Source organism: Petromyzon marinus, chromosome 58 (assembly GCF_048934315.1).
Source record: "Petromyzon marinus isolate PM22_M1 ecotype Great Lakes invasive population chromosome 58, UKy_Petmar_22M1.pri1.0, whole genome shotgun sequence".
In the NCBI taxonomy this organism is placed as follows: Eukaryota; Metazoa; Chordata; class Hyperoartia; order Petromyzontiformes; family Petromyzontidae; genus Petromyzon; species Petromyzon marinus.
In genome coordinates, this window is record NC_133724.1 from 948,846 (window position 1) to 965,034 (window position 16,189).

At 53.6% G+C, this 16,189-nt stretch overlaps 2 protein-coding genes across 6 annotated transcripts in view; both read right to left on the reverse strand.

Moving 5' to 3' along the window:
• Nucleotides 1-4,882, reverse strand: part of LOC116955163 (uncharacterized) — a 32,544-nt gene extending 27,662 nt beyond the window's left edge. Inside the window, exon 1 of the mRNA XM_032976173.2 lies at nt 2,838-4,882. Within this exon, the coding sequence (XP_032832064.1) occupies nt 2,838-2,939 (102 nt within the window). The 5' untranslated portion in view covers nt 2,940-4,882. The remainder of the gene's footprint in view (nt 1-2,837) is intronic.
• Nucleotides 4,883-6,426: 1,544 nt separating this feature from the next.
• LOC116955202 (multidrug resistance-associated protein 1) overlaps nt 6,427-16,189 on the reverse strand; it is a 98,542-nt gene continuing 88,779 nt past the window's right edge. For all 5 annotated transcript variants that reach the window (XM_076052809.1, XM_076052811.1, XM_076052810.1 and 2 more), the window contains one exon: nt 6,427-15,134. In XM_076052809.1, the coding sequence (XP_075908924.1) occupies nt 15,026-15,134 (109 nt within the window). In that variant the 3' untranslated portion in view covers nt 6,427-15,025. The remainder of the gene's footprint in view (nt 15,135-16,189) is intronic.

A 16,189-nucleotide genomic window follows, 5' to 3' on the forward strand; every position in this document is an offset into this window, starting at 1 on the left:
CGCTGCTCTACAGACATCGGCGACTCAGAACGGATCTCGCGATGGCGTGAGGAGGGGGTGAGAAGAGCGGCTTTGGCATGAGAATTTGGCATCGATTCACCGATCAGAATCGAGTGATTCTTCGGTCCCACTGGTACACACACAGAGCCGTGCGCGCCGCATGTCGTTAAGCCAATTATAATTATACACATCGGCGTAAACGATTATATTTTGGTTGTGTTTAGGAGATGGGTCGGACTGGAGAGCAGAGTAGAGATGCAGACAAGAAATGGAACGAGAGAGGCAGGACACACGAGACAAGCGGGAGAGATGAGAAAGACTAAACGAGATACGACAGTACAGAGAGTACGATACGGGCAGTACACATGAGATGGACAGGACGGGCAGCAGTATAAATAAGATAAGATATGGACGAAACGGTACAAACCAGACAGGCAACACAGATGAGAGAGCCTGAACGAGATAGTACAGAGAGTGCACACGTGACAGGCAGTACAGATAACAAATGGAGGGATAGAACAGGCAGTATCAATGACATCATATATGTACGAGACAGTACAATCCTGATGGACAGTACAATCCTGATGGGCAGTACAGATGAGGCAGCCTTGACAAGTATATCAACGCAACGTCCCGCGAAGGACGCACAAACAATATGCACAGGGGTGACACAGAGACTTGCAGTACAGATGAGAGGCAGTCAATGAGACGGGCAGGCACAGACGAAAGTACAGATGATGAGTAAGTGCAGACGGACAGTCCGAACAACGTACATGGCTGTTACGTGTACATGTGTAGGTGTGTAGGTGCGGTAGTGCATGGGGAGCGGTAGTGCAGCGGTTAGCGCGCTGCGCTGCGAACCAGGCCACCTGGGTTCGACTCCCGCTCACGGTCAACACCAGTGGCAATAATCTGAGCCGGTCCTGCTGGGTCTCCGCTAGGTCTCCTCAGCCTCAAATTAGTACCTGGCGTGATGTGTGAACGTCGTCACTAGGGAGACAAAGGCGGCCGGGCGTGGTGCGGGCCACCCACCCCCTGGTGTGCCGTGCCGGCCTTCATAGGTGCCACTCGCTAACAGCACTCGCCCCTACAGTCTGTTAAAGCTATATTTATATTTGTACGTACGCATAGCATATGCTGCTGTACGTGTGCACCGTATACGTACGCGTATGTTCCATGCGTCTCAATGGGTTTATATAATCTGGTTATGTAAAAGGACACCGCAGAATGTGTATGTGCGTAAGAATATATGTGTAAATGTATATTTACGTGTGCACGTGTGTGTGTTCACGTACACCCGTGTTGTGTACACATGAACACAAAGGGTTAAAATGTAGGCCAACCACCCTATAAGGTAGGTACGCGATTCCTACATCGGGTGAGCAAAGCAATGGCAGGGCTGTCCCTTGATCGCTCTTACTTGACCTCACCGCCTTATAACAGACCGTAGGGAAAAGTGCTGCGAGCGAGTAACACCTATGAAGGTCGTCACATAGACCCGACCACCTTTGTCTCCCCAGTAGCGATGTTTCCCACACACCGCACCAGGTACTGTGATGCTGAGTCGACCTAGGGGAGGCCCAGGACCGGTTCAGACAATGCAGTCGTCACCGGTGGTGTTGGTGGTGGCCGTGAACGGGAATTGAACTCGGGACGCCGGGCTGTTAGAGCACCGCGCTAACCGCTGCACCACCGCTCCAAAGACAAAGCTCTCCCGTGCAGCCTGAACAGACTGTATGGGCAAGTGCTGTTAGCGAGTATCAGCACCTATGAAGGCCGGCACGGCACACGAGGGGGTGGGTGGCCAGCACCACACCCGGCCGCCTTTGTCTCTCCAGTGGCGATGTTTACTACACACCGTACCAGGTACTCATTTGAAGCCGAGTCGACCTAGGGGAGGCCCAGGACCGGTTCAGAAAATCGTCACCGGTGGTGGTGGTGGCGGCGGCCGTGAGCGGGAATTGAACTCGGGTAGCCGGGCTGTTAGCGCAGTGCGCTAACCGCTGCACCACCGCTCCCCACTCACACGACACAGTCATCAGGAACAACAGCCGCCCGTTCGCCACGAAGTCGCGGTGACGTCACCACGGCTCTTGTGCCAGGCTAGGTGCACCACGGTGCTTGTGCCAGGCTAGGTGCACCACGACGCTTGTGCCAGGCTAGGTGCACCACCGCAGTGCCAGGTTAGGTGCACCACGACGCTTGTGCCAGGCTAGGTGCACCGCTGGGCTTGTGCCAGGCTAGGTGCACCGCGACGCTTGTGCCAGGCTAGGTGCACCGCGACGCTTGTGCCAGGCTAGGTGCACCGCGACGCTTGTGCCAGGCTAGGTGCACCGCGACGCTTGTGCCAGGCTAGGTGCACCGCGACGCTTGTGCCAGGCTAGGTGCACCGCGACGCTTGTGCCAGGCTAGGTGCACCGCGGGGCTTGTGCCAGGCTAGGTGCACCGCGGGGCTTGTGCCAGGCTAGGTGCACCGCGACGCTTGTGCCAGGCTAGGTGCACCACGGCGCTTGTGCCAGGCTAGGTGCACCACGACGCTTGTGCCAGGCTAGGTGCACCGCGGGGCTTGTGCCAGGCTAGGTGCACCACCGCAGTGCCACAGGCACACGACATTTGCCCTCCGGGCTCGCGGGCGCTAAGACGCCCCCAGGGCCCCAAGACGCCCCCAGGGCCCCCCCCCAGAGAGACCTCAGCAACGCCGAGACACGACACGGGGGGCGGAGGTTAAAAACAACAACACGGGGGGTTAAAAACAACAACACGGGGGGTTAAAAACAACAACAACACTGGTGGTGCGGGTGGTGGTGTGAGGGAAGGAGACGCCGGGGTAGATTCACCTCAAGGCCGCTGCTGCCGCTGTTGTTGACTATCCGCTGTTGTTGTTGGTCGTCCGCTCCGGGCTTTACCTTGCCCAGTGTGAAGCCGCCTCGCTTGTACATTGTCGGTGTAGTTAATGGTAATTGTTATTGTACTGATTGTTGTTGTTGCTGTTGTTGTTATTACCGGCGGCGTCGGCGAGGCCTTGCGCTATCCAGAATCTGTATTCACGCTGGGCGAATCCGATGAGCTATAAAGCTCTTGTAGACACATGTTCCAGTCGGAGGACGACATCACCACCACCACACCATCACCACCACCATCATCACCTCGTCTCGATCTCGTCGCGAACCAGGATCATTGTTGGATGTTCACGAGGAGGTGAGGTTCACCTCGGCTGAGGAAAACAAATCCCCTCACCTCTTTGCCTCACTCACCACCCTCACTCACCACCCTCACTCACCACTCTCACCACTCTCACTCACCACTCTCACCACCCTCACTCACCACCCTCACTCACCACCCTCACCACTCTCACTCACCACCCTCACCACTCTCACTCACCACCCTCACCACTCTCACTCACCACCCTCACCACTCTCACTCACTTGCCACCCTCACCACTCTCACTCACCACCCTCACTCACCACCCTCACTTACCACCCTCACCACTCTCACTCACCACTCTCACTCACCACTCTCACTCACCACTCTCACTCACCACCCTCACTCACCACCCTCACTCACCACTCTCACTCACCACCCTCACTCACCACTCTCACTCACCAGCCTCACCACCCTCACTCACCACCCTCACCACCCTCACTCACCACCCTCACTCACCACCCTCACTCACCACCCTCACTCACCACCCTCACTCACCACTCTCACCACTCTCACTCACCACTCTCACCACCCTCACTCACCACCCTCACTCACCACTCTCACTCACCACTCTCACTCACCACTCTCACTCACCAGCCTCACCACCCTCACTCACCACCCTCACTCACCACCCTCACTCACCACTCTCACCAACCAGCCTCACCACCCTCACTCACCACTCTCACTCACTACCCTCACTCACCACCCTCACTCACCACTCTCACTCACTACCCTCACTCACCACCCTCACTCACCACCCTCACTCACCACCCTCACTCACCACCCTCACTCACCACTCTCACTCACTACCCTCACTCACCACCCTCACTCACCACCCTCACTCACCACCCTCACTCACCACCCTCACTCACCACCCTCACTCACCACCCTCACCACCCTCACTCACCACTCTCACTCACCACCCTCACTCACCACCCTCACTCACCACCCTCACTCACCACCCTCACCTCTTTGCCTCACTCACCACCCTCACCTCTTTGCCACACTCACCACCCTCACTCACCACCCTCACCTCTTTGCCTCACTCACCACCCTCACCTCTTTGCCTCACTCACCACCCTCACCTCTTTGCCTCACTCACCACCCTCACCTCTTTGCCACACTCACCACCCTCACTCACCACCCTCACCTCTTTGCCTCACTCACCACCCTCACCTCTTTGCCTCACTCACCACCCTCACCGCTTTGCCACACTCACCACCCTCACCGCTTTGCCACACTCACCACCCTCACTCACCACCCTCACCTCTTTGCCTCACTCACCACCCTCACCTCTTTGCCACACTCACCACCCTCACTCACCACCCTCACCTCTTTGCCTCACTCACCACCCTCACCTCTTTGCCTCACTCACCACCCTCACCTCTTTGCCTCACTCACCACCCTCACCTCTTTGCCACACTCACCACCCTCACTCACCACCCTCACCTCTTTGCCTCACTCACCACCCTCACCGCTTTGCCACACTCACCACCCTCACCGCTTTGCCACACTCACCACCCTCACTCACCACCCTCACCTCTTTGCCTCACTCACCACCCTCACCTCTTTGCCACACTCACCACCCTCACCGCTTTGCCACACTCACCACCCTCACCGCTTTGCCACACTCACCACCCTCACTCACCACCCTCACCTCTTTGCCTCACTCACCACCCTCACCTCTTTGCCTCACTCACCACCCTCACCTGCCCGCCAACCGCTTCTCCGGCCCGCCTTAGCAATTTACCGCAACGCGGTGACGGCGGTCACTGCCATAGCAGCAGCGCGCAATATTATTTATTTATTTTTGCTTTATTATTTCTGCCCCCCCCACCACCACCACCCCCCCTCACTACCCCCCCCCACCACCTCCTCACCACCCCCCACCGCCCCCCTCACCACCCCCCACCACTCCCCACCGCCCCCCTCACCGCCCCCCTCACCACCCCCCTCACCACCCAGCCAGGACCCTCCCCCCTCTCGCACCACCCTCACCAGCCCTCACCATCGGCCGCGCTGCATTATGGGGTCACCGGCAAACGTGGTGACGTCACCCCGTACAAGCGCGCTCGGGTGACGTCGCCGCGGTTGAGAACGCGCGCGTCGCCCCTCCCCCTCCTCGCCCAATTATTGCTCCTCCCCCTCCTAGCCACACCCCCTCCTCGCCCCTCCCCCTTCTCCCTCTTCCCCCTCCTCGTCCCTCCCCCCTCGCCCCTCCCCCTCCTGGCTCCTCCCCGTTTTCCCTCCTCCTCTCACTTCCTCCCCTTCCCCTTCCTCCCCATCCCCTCCGCATATGCGGGCAGTCATCGACTTACGAACATCTGCGCAGGTCCAGGCTGGCCTGCCTCCGAGCCCCGCTGGGGTTTTACCAGCAGGCTGGACTGTGTGAGGAGCTCTCACCCCTCCCTAGCTGCCACTGCTATTCAGTGGCCTAAAATAAAATGTTTCGCTCCGGATGACCGCTGCAAAGTATTCTCTGTATTTTGATTTAGTGTGCTGATCTTGAAGGTGCATTGAAAAATGTTGATGCTCCCGACTGATGCTCCTGTTGTTTGTGGAGTGACTCATGCAGCCAGCTGTGGCTCTAGTGTTTGGTGTTACGTGTTATTTATGTAGTTTATTGTTAAAAATTCGGTCACAGTTCCTTTGATCACTGTTACATTGAATTTATGGCTTTATTTTGGTGATTTCTAAAAGTTTTTTGGCTTGGCCATGTTTTTGTTTATTGTAGTACGGAGTTAGACTGGTGGCCTTAATCTAAGTTTTCTTGTTGTTGTTTGACTTGCATCCCACTGGGATTTTTGCACACAGCGTTGGTGTACGGTGATATTTCAGGAATATTTTGATGTTTTTTCCTGGATTTTCTGTTTGCACAGTCACATAGTCACTTTAAGATGTTTTCTTGTTCGTGTTTTTGTTTTTTTGTTTGTTGCGGTTGCACCCGATTCAAGAGCCGAATGGCTCACAGGGCTGTACCAAATAAATAAATGAAACTATGAAACTAAACTGTGTGAGGAGCTCACACAGTCCTTGAGAGACCCGGACACAGTCCCATCGGTGACCTCCTCCGGCAGGCGATGCTGCGTCGGCTGGGTCATGCAGCCCGCGTGGTCAAAATAAAATCCAATGACCGACACTGCGTGGGGAGGCCTTCATCCAGCAGTGGGTAGATCATGGCTGGTGTTTAAAACATTCACAAAGATGCTGTATGTGAAGCATGAATTCAAACAAAGGATAGATTTAATATTTTTAAATTTTAACAAATCACGTTTAATTCCTTACGCATCGCTTTCACAAAAAAATAATCAGCAGATTAAATTACAAACTCAGCGGTGTAAATTCCACATTCCCATGTCGAGGATTAAGCCTCGCCAAAGGACAACCACTTTACACAAAGTGCTACCTACAGTCATTGGTTTATCCACCCCCAGGGGAAGGTGAGATCATACGACCTGTCCGTGATTTTAGATTTCAATTTGAAATGCAAAGCATGCGGCCGCATCTCTGGTTCAATCCCCCAGGGTCAGGGCGTCTCGCTGAGGTTCCTAATGGTCGTGTCGGACACAGTGTATCAGTGCTGCTGAGATCGATTCTATTCTATTTAGAATTTATAAAGGCGCCTTTCGCCAAGGCGCTTGACAATGCTTACCGATTACGGTACAAAATGGCAAAATAATGGGAGGATGGGTAGAGGGTAGCGTGGCCGTTAGTGATCGGGTTTGGCAAAGGAATAAGTTGTGGGCAGCAGGGGAAGGAGTCGATGGTGCGGGGGGTTGAAGGAGGAACGGGTGGAGCGTGATCGTGGATGAGGCTGATAGAAGGGGCTGGGGCGTGAGAGGTGGATGGCACGTTACGAAGTGAGTGCACGTAATGACAGGGTCCATGGGTTGCTCGGCTGAGCGTAGATGAGGGGAGATTGAGGAAGCGGGGGGCAGTGAGTGGTGTCGTGGCCGGGCAGCTGGGCTGGGGGGTGAGGCAGGGTTCAGGGAACAATGTGGAAGGGGCAGTGACGAGGGGCGAGGTAGGGCAGTCCATGCAGAGCTTTGAAAACCAAGATGAACAATGTAGAGAAGCAGCGCTGATAGACAGGAAGCTTCTGCAGCCGTTGAAGGAGAGGGGAGCAGTGAGCGGTGAAGGGAAGGTGAAAGACGGTGGGCTGCCTGCAGCCGAGTTTTGAATTCGCTAGAGAGGGGGCGAGGGCGTAGGGCAGGGAGACCGACCAGGAGCCAGTGGCGAGTGAAGGCCCAGGGGGGTGAAGGCCCAGGGGAGTGAAGGCCCAGGGAGGTGAAGGCCCAGGGGGGGTGAAGGCCCAGGGGGGCGTGAAGGCCCAGGGGGTGAAGGCCCAGGGGGGCGTGAAGGCCCAGGGGGGGTGAAGGCCCAGGGGGGGGTGAAGGCCCAGGGGGGGTGAAGGCCCAGGGGGGGGGGGTGAAGGCCCAGGGGGGCGTGAAGGCCCAGGGGGGCGTGAAGGCCCAGGGGGGCGTGAAGGCCCAGGGGGGCGTGAAGGCCCAGGGAGGCGAAGGCCCAGGGGGGCGAAGGCCCAGGGGGGCGAAGGCCCAGGGGGGGTGACTGCCCAGGGGGGTGAAGGCCCAGGGGAGTGAAGGCCCAGGGGGGGTGAAGGCCCAGGGGGGGTGAAGTCCCAGGGGGGTGAAGGCCCAGGGGCGTGAAGGCCCAGGGGGTGACTGCCCAGGGGGGTGAAGGCCCAGGGGGTGAAGTCCCAGGGGAGTGAAGGCCCAGGGGGTGAAGGCCCAGGGGGGTGAAGGCCCAGGGGGGTGAAGATGGAAGCGGCGCGTGCGACTGCCGTTGGCGATGTGGGAAGCGAATGAAAATGAGGAATGCAAAGCGACGCCAAGAATCTGGACGGAAGCGATCTGAGTTGGACTGAACGGAGGGAAAGACTTGGAGGGGTTAGGAGGAGAGCCGGCAAAGTAGACCACGGTGGGGTTAGAAGGGTTAAGGGCAAGGACATTTTGTGCCATCCACGTTTGGATGGCCATGAGGCAGGTTGGGACGTGGTGGGAAAGGTCGGGGGTCAGAGCCTTAAAGGAAAATAAGATTTGAGCGTCGTCGGCGAACAGGTGACACGAGAGATTGAAAGAAGAGAGGATGGGCTGGAGTGGGAGGGGGGACGTGTAGAGGGAGAATCGGAGAGGAGGCGGTAGGGAACCCTGGGGCGTGCCAACCGTGACGGGGGGAGGGAGAACGACGGCTAGGAGAGACAGCGGATGAACGAGAAGAGAGGTAAGAGCGGAGCCAGGGGAAGTGGGGTGCCGCAGAGATACCGGGGAGGAGGGGTGGGGGGTTAGACGGAGTGGGTAAGAGGATGGAGCGATCCAGGAGATCGAAAGCCGCAGACAGATCGAGCGAATGAGGACAGATGAAAGGCCGAGTGACGTCAGAGAGCGGTTTCGGTGGCATGGAGAGGGCGGAAAGCAGCCTGGTGGAGGAGATTAGAGTGAGATAGAGAGTGTGAGATAGTGAGAGAGTGAGATAGAGAGATAGTGAGATATAGAGATAGAGTGAGATAGAGAGAGTGAGATAGTGAGATAGTGAGATAGAGAGATAGTGAGATAGAGAGATAGTGAGATAGAGAGATAGAGTGAGATAGAGAGATAGAGTGAGATAGAGAGAGTGAGATAGTGGGAGAGTGAGATAGTGAGTGAGAGAGTGAGATATAGAGAGATAGAGAGAGTGAGATAGAGAGAGTGAGAGTGAGATAGAGAGAGTGAGATAGAGAGAGAGTGAGATATTGAGATAGAGAGAGTGAGAGAGTGAGATAGAGAGAGAGTGAGAGAGTGAGATAGTGAGATAGAGAGTGAGATAGTGAGATAGAGAGAGAGATAGAGAGAGTGAGATGGCGAGAGAGAGTGAGATAGAGAGAGAGTGAGATAGAGAGAGAGTGAGATAGAGACAGAGAGATAGATAGAGTGAGATAGAGAGAGTGAGATAGAGTGAGAGAGTGAGATAGAGAGAGAGTGAGATAGTGAGATAGAGAGAGTGAGAGAGTGAGATAGAGAGAGAGTGAGATAGTGAGATAGAAAGTGAGATAGTGAGATAGAGAGAGAGTGAGATGGCGAGAGAGAGTGAGATAGAGAGTGAGAGAGTGAGATAGAGACAGAGAGATAGATAGAGTGAGATAGAGAGAGTGAGATAGAGAGTGAGATAGAGAGAGAGAGTGAGATAGAGAGATAGTGAGATAGAGACAGAGAGATAGAGTGAGATAGCGAGAGAGTGAGATAGAGAGTGAGATAGAGAGAGATAGTGAGATAGCGAGAGATAGTGAGAGTGAGATAGCGAGTGAGATAGAGAGAGATAGTGAGAGTGAGATAGCGAGTGAGATAGAGAGAGATAGTGAGTGAGATAGCGAGTGAGATAGAGAGAGATAGTGAGAGTGAGATAGCGAGGAGATAGAGAGAGATAGTGAGAGTGAGATAGCGAGAGAGAGTGAGAAGAGACGCGTGCAGCGAGTCGGGTGTGCACTGGGCGTTCGAGGAGTTTGGAGAAGCAGGAAAGGAAAGATGATGGGGCGAGAGTTTGCAGGCATGGAAGGATCTAGGGAAGGTTTTTTGAGAAGGGGTGGGATGACGATGGCGTTTCTGGAGGGGTTAGGGAAGATGCCTGATGCGAGGGAAGCGTTGAGAGCTAGGAGGAACGGGAAGATTGTGGGGATGACAGAGGGAAGCAGGGAAGGCGGTAGGGGGTCAAGGGAGGGAAAGGTGGGGTGGGTTTTGGAGGTTATGTTTGACGGCTCCTAGAGGGGAGCAGGGGAAAAGGTATTTTAAAGTAGACGAAGAAGATCCTGAGAAGTGGTCTCTCTGTCTAGGAAGGTTCATAAGCGCCGTGTGGAACACACTGGACTAGTACTACCTAGATCCTGGGTTCACGATTCAAGTTCTGAATTTGGGTCTCTCTCTCTCAGAAGGTTCATAATGGCTGTGTCAGAGACACCGAGCCAGCTCTGCTCATATCCTGAGTTCAAATCCAGGTTTGAGCCACCTGTGGTTACATCATTAAACCAGCCGTGTGTCATGAGCTGCAGCATGTCTCAGTCCGGTTCACCAATGACTTCACACAACAAAACCCAACAACGTCATCATCACTATGAGACCTCCTTTGCCAGTAGCAAGATATAGTAATAGGTTTTTACCCTTTTATCTGGCACCAAAACTGACACCTTTATACAAGGGATCATGTTTGCAATAACCACAACACAAGTAGTCAAAATGCAAACAAAAAGAGACAACTCTGATAATAATATGCACTGTCCTTGAATTTGATTGGTCCACACCCGAGACAGCTTTTCTTAGAGCTTAGTCTCCACTGGTGTTGGACCAGATGACGCCAAAAGGCTCTAAGAAAAGCCGTCTCGGGTGTGGACCAATCAATTTCAAGGACAATGCATATTATTATCAGAGTTGTCTCTTTTTGTTTGCATTTTGACTGCTTGTGTTGTGGTTATTGCAAACATGATCCCTTGTATAAAGGTGTTAGTTTTGGTGCCAGATAAAAGGGTAAAAACCTATTACAACATCATCATCGTCGTCGTCCCCTTCATGATCATCATCGTCTAACAATACATTTCCATTTTACTGAATCCATCCGAGCCCGGACACAAAAAGGTGGGAAAATTTCCAAACGCATCGGAGGACTGACACGCGGGGAGCCACTCATCATGGAGTATTGTAGTGCGAAACAGCGATCTCTCTCTCAACTTCACACACGACACAATACAAATACAAAAAGATGCACCGTGTAGCCTTTAACAGCCTGTTGGGACAAGCGCTGTTGGCTAGTAGCAGCACCTATTAAGGTCGGCACGGCACACAAGGGGGTGGGTGGCCGGCACCACACATATACAGGCACGTAGACTCCTGCCAGGAGGCACACACACACACACTTAATGTTTGCACTCCACACAAACAGGATCCCACTGTTTGTGTGGAGTGCTCTTACCAACAATATCTGGCAGCCTCAGCAACAATTATTTAATGAAGCCGGGATCTGCTGAGATTCAAAAGCGGGTCCAGAGTTTTTTCAAGCTTAAAGTAAACTATTTTATTTTTTTATTTTACCAGGTAAGGCCCATTGAGCTATGTCGCAGCTATTTTTCAGACGCGACCTGGCTATCACAAATGATAGCTCAACGAAGTGGGTTATCATCACGTGGGAATGTATAGCAGCCAAATTCTCTGAACGCGCGTTGATCTTAATTGTGGAGAAAAAAACACAGATGACCCAAGGAAATTCCACGCGACCACAGGGAGAGAGAGAGAGACACGCAAACTCCAAGTATACAGCAGCAGGCGTCAGGGTTGGGATTAAACCCACGAGCTCCTGTATGCCAGGGGAGGTAGTTAACATCTCACCACCATCCTGCCCCAAAACAAATGCAGATGAATAATATGGGTTTGCAAAGCCAACAGGGTTTATTCGTAGTGTCTAATCTTGCATTGAGACGCCGTGAAGTGTTTTGCCTCTATTTGCTTTTACAAATATTGCCATTGCATTGTTGTCAAGCACTCACGTGAGCACAATCAGAATCTTTACTCATCCGGGGGAAATCCGATGAGCTATGACGCTCTTTTTCACGGGTCTCCAGCAGGGGGCCACGGGGGTCAGAAAGTTACAAACGCCCGGCGAGATAAACGAGAGACGCGGTTGCGGGCAAGGAAGGCGTGATAGAAAGGCGAGAGGCGGGGAAATACATCCCATTGCTGTGAAAGAGTAGAGGGGGTCTATAAGGAGGGGGGAGAGACAAAGGGGGGGGGAGGAGGTGGAGAGAAAGGGGACATCAACAGCCGTGCTCCACACGCAGAGCCACCCCGAGGGTATTGCGAATCGGGGCGGCTGCTCCGGGCCCCGCGTTGCGGAGGCGGTGGGGGGCGCCGCGCTTCGATGTCATGGGGGGCAGACTCGGCCGGCAGACAGCACAGTGTGTGCGTATGTGTTGTCAGTGTGTGTGTTGAACATCATTGGCACCGTATGTGGCCAAGCGTGCTCATTGGAGTGTATAGTAGTGTGTATAGTGTGGTGTATAGTGTAAGTGTATAGTAGTGTGGTGTATAGTAGTTTGTAAATGTGTTTAACTTCTTTCGCACCGTGTACAAAGCCAACCGTGCTAATAATCGGAGGTGTGGGGAAGGGCAACAAACTGAACACAAAAAGCAGTTCGAAGGAAATGAGTTTAGAAGCTAGAACAATGTTACCGTTGGAACAATACATTTCCCTTTGTCAGGACAACTTGCCCTAGCGAGGTCCCTTTCACAACAAACGTTGAGCTATCATTTGTGATGGCCAGGTCGCTTATGAAAACTAGCTACATAGCTCAGTGGGGACCTTATCTGGTACAAATAAAAAAAATGTCAACAATTTTAACGGTCACAGTGAAGTGCTGGTATTTCCAAGATCACATCAATGAACGTCTTGTCAAATTGAAACGATCCTGACAATTAACAAGTCAAGCTAAGTCGATTACTATACATTTGTAACGGTCCTCCATAACGGTGCATACACCATCAGCAGTCCCCTACACGCCAACGGCAATCCCTTTATTTTTCGATTTAAAGCTTTCGTGACCGAGTTTTCGTGATCGAGTTGACCGGGAGTAACCGCACGAAATAACGATCTGTGATTGGTGGCTGGAGATGAGGAGACATGGTCCGAGATGTGACGATGTGTGATTTGCGGCTGGGAATGAGGTGAGATGGATGAGGGGAGGGGGAGGAAATGGGAGAGGGGACCGTGGGGATAAGAGGGCACGTCGGCAGAGGGACAAGAGGAGGAGAGCTGTGAATGAAGGAGGGAGCTGTATGTGTTAAGGTATAGAGCCGTGGATGAAGCAGAGAGCTGTGGATGGAGGGCGCTGTGTGTGTTATAGAGAGAGCTGTGGGTGAAGGAGAGAGCTGTGGATGAATGAAAGGAGGGAGCTATGTGTGTTATGGTTGAGCGCCGTCAGTGAAGGGGAGAGCTGTGGATGGAGGGAGCTGTGTGTGTTATAGAAAGAGCTGTGAGTGAAGGATAGCACTGTGGATGAAGGAGGGAGCTATGTGTGTTCCAGAAGTGCAATTAACAAAATGGAACCCTGACCTGTCTCGACGTGTTGGTGAGGAGTGTGTCCGCCATACTTTAAACAATCAAACCGAACTACGGAGTGGAGTCCGAGAGAAAGGAAGAGGAGTGGTAAGGAGGCGGCGGAAGAGACTGTGGCAGAGAGATGACAGCAGGGTTCGGAGGTAATGACGGGGCCGGAGCAGCTGGGGAAAGGGAGAAATAGGCGAGACCTTGGCCTAGTAGTGGCTTGTTACCGGTGGATACAACAACTAAAAAAACACAACAACAACAAGAACAACAAGAACCCTGTTATGGGATCAGATTAGGTTACTTTAAAAAAACTCAAGTAACCAGTAATCACACAGACTACTTTAAGTTCCCCATTGTAAAAAAAGAAAAATCCTTAAATAGGCCTCGAAGGGAGATTGAAACGTCAACCAATCAAGACAATACGTCTATACGGCCATGGTAGGCATGACATCTTCACCGCGCCGAATAGCCCCCTCAGGAGGCATATAATGGCTGTGCCGGGGCCAGTGAGGCTGCACTGCAGGAAAACCTGAGTTCGAGCCCTGGGACTGGAGATTCAAACCGTTATTGGGGACGCGGAGCCAGCAATGCTGAGAGCCTGGGTTCGAACCTGGATTTCAGTCACCGGGTTCTCAAGTGCAGCAAGTTGATGGTCTCAGCCCCATCACCAATGACTGCACACAGAGACCCATAGACTCACGTAGAGACCCGTAGACTCACATAGTGACCTGTAGACTAACATAGAGACCCGTAGACTCACATAGAGACCCGTAGACTCATACAGAGACCCGTAGACTCAAATAGAGATCCGTGGACTCACAGAAACCCACAGATTCACATAGAATCCGATAGACTCACATAGAGACCCATAGAGTCACATAGAGACCCACAGAGTCACATAGGTTCTCAAGTGCAGCGAGTTGATTGTCTCAGCCTAGTCACAAATGACTGCACGCAAATAAAACTACGTTAAATTTGGTTTTGCACTTTGGTTAAATTCCACTTTTGAGAAAAAACAAATATTGGGAAAGTGCTGCCCCCCTACTGTACCAGACCAGAGGTCACATGACAAAAGGAAACTCAGATGGAGCTCTGTGATATCCGCTTCCGCGGGCCGGTTCTCTAACAAGGTTGGCGCTGGGTCGTCTCCGTCCCGTGACGACGCGATCGCGCGAGTGCAGCGCCAGCGTACAACGCAAGCGTCGCCCCTAGCCTATCAGAGCCCAGCTGAGAGTCACAACGCTTCGCCTGACAACCGCCCACCGTGGCACGCGACCCGTTGCGGACAAGGAGGCCGCACTGCGGCAGACAAAGAGGCCGCCTCGTGGAGGGCGGGGAGGCCGCCTTTTGTCGGGCAAGGAGGCCGCCCCCGTGTCGGGCAAGGAGGCCGCCCCCGTGTCGGACAAGGAGGCCACACCGTGCTGTACAAGGAGGCCACACCGTGCTGTACAAGGAGGCCACACCGTGCTGTACAAGGAGGCCGCCCCGTGGCGGGCTGGGAGGCCGCCCCGTGGCGGGCTGGGAGGCCCACTGAGAGTTGAGGCTTCCGTGGGGTCCATGGCGTCATCTTCCAAGGCAGCCCCTTGACGTAGATCTGCAGCCGTGAGGCTCCTCAGCCAGCAGAGCATTCCAGAAGCGACATCTCTGCACCGCCACCTCCTCCTCCACCTACCCCGCCACCACCGCCTCTTCCTCGCCCCGTCCGCCACCCGCACTTCCCAGTGGCGGCACGCCTCCCGAGGGCTCACAGCACCCCTGCCTCCTTGGCCAGGCTGTAGAAGACGCCACGCCGCTCCAGCAGTGCCTGGGGGGAGTCGTACTCCACGATGCGCCCGGCGTCCAGCACCAGCAGCCTGCGAGCAACGGCAGGGCCGCAGCGCGGAGGCTCGCTCAGTGAACTGGACTTGCCCGGCTTGTGGCGTCAATGCATGAGGGCTGGTGTGCTTGTGCGGTTGTGGATGTGTGCTTGTTTATGTGAACCTCATGGCGGGACCCCGGGGGGGTCCCGAATAAACGGTAGTCAAAATAGCAATTAATTAATTAATTGATGGCGACTCCGTCCCACCGCAAACATAAACGGCGCGACCCACCTGGTGTGGACCATTCTGCCGTGTCGTCCAAGCGCAGCGAGGGCGACACGGCAGAAGAAACACAACTTTGGAACTTTGATTAGCGCATCGTGTTGAGCTCGTCGAGAGGAATATATTGCCGTATCGTTCGCCTTCAACGGACGTAAAATGACGTCGCAACGCAGTTTATGCGAGAGCCGGGGGCTTATGGCACCCCGGAGTTCCGCCATAAGGTTTATATGTGTACTCGCATATTTGTGCATTTGTGTACGTCTGCATTTGTGGCTTTTGACTGGCCATCGATCAAAGACGGTGGTCACCGCATCGCGGCGCTTTCAGATGCGCTTCCATGGCCGTCTGGATATTAGGAAGCCACTGGAGCTGTGCACTTTTAAATCATAATCGAGATTGACAATCTCATTTCTTTAGAACTGCTTTTTGTGTTTAGATTGTTGTCCTTCCCCTGCATCTCCGATTTGCGTGCGGTTGGCTATGTACGGTGCAAAAGAAGTTCAACATACACACATACAAACTACTATACACTACTAAACACTACACTACTACACCACTACACTACTACACCACTACACTACACCACTACTACACCACTACCCTACTACACTACACCACTACACCACTAAACACTACACTACTAAACACTACACTACTACACCACTACACTACTACACCACTACACTACTACACCACTACACTACACCACTACTACACCACTACACTACACCACTACACTACTACACCACTACACTACACCACTACACTACAGCACTACACTACACCACTACACTACTACACCACTACTACACCACTACACTACACCA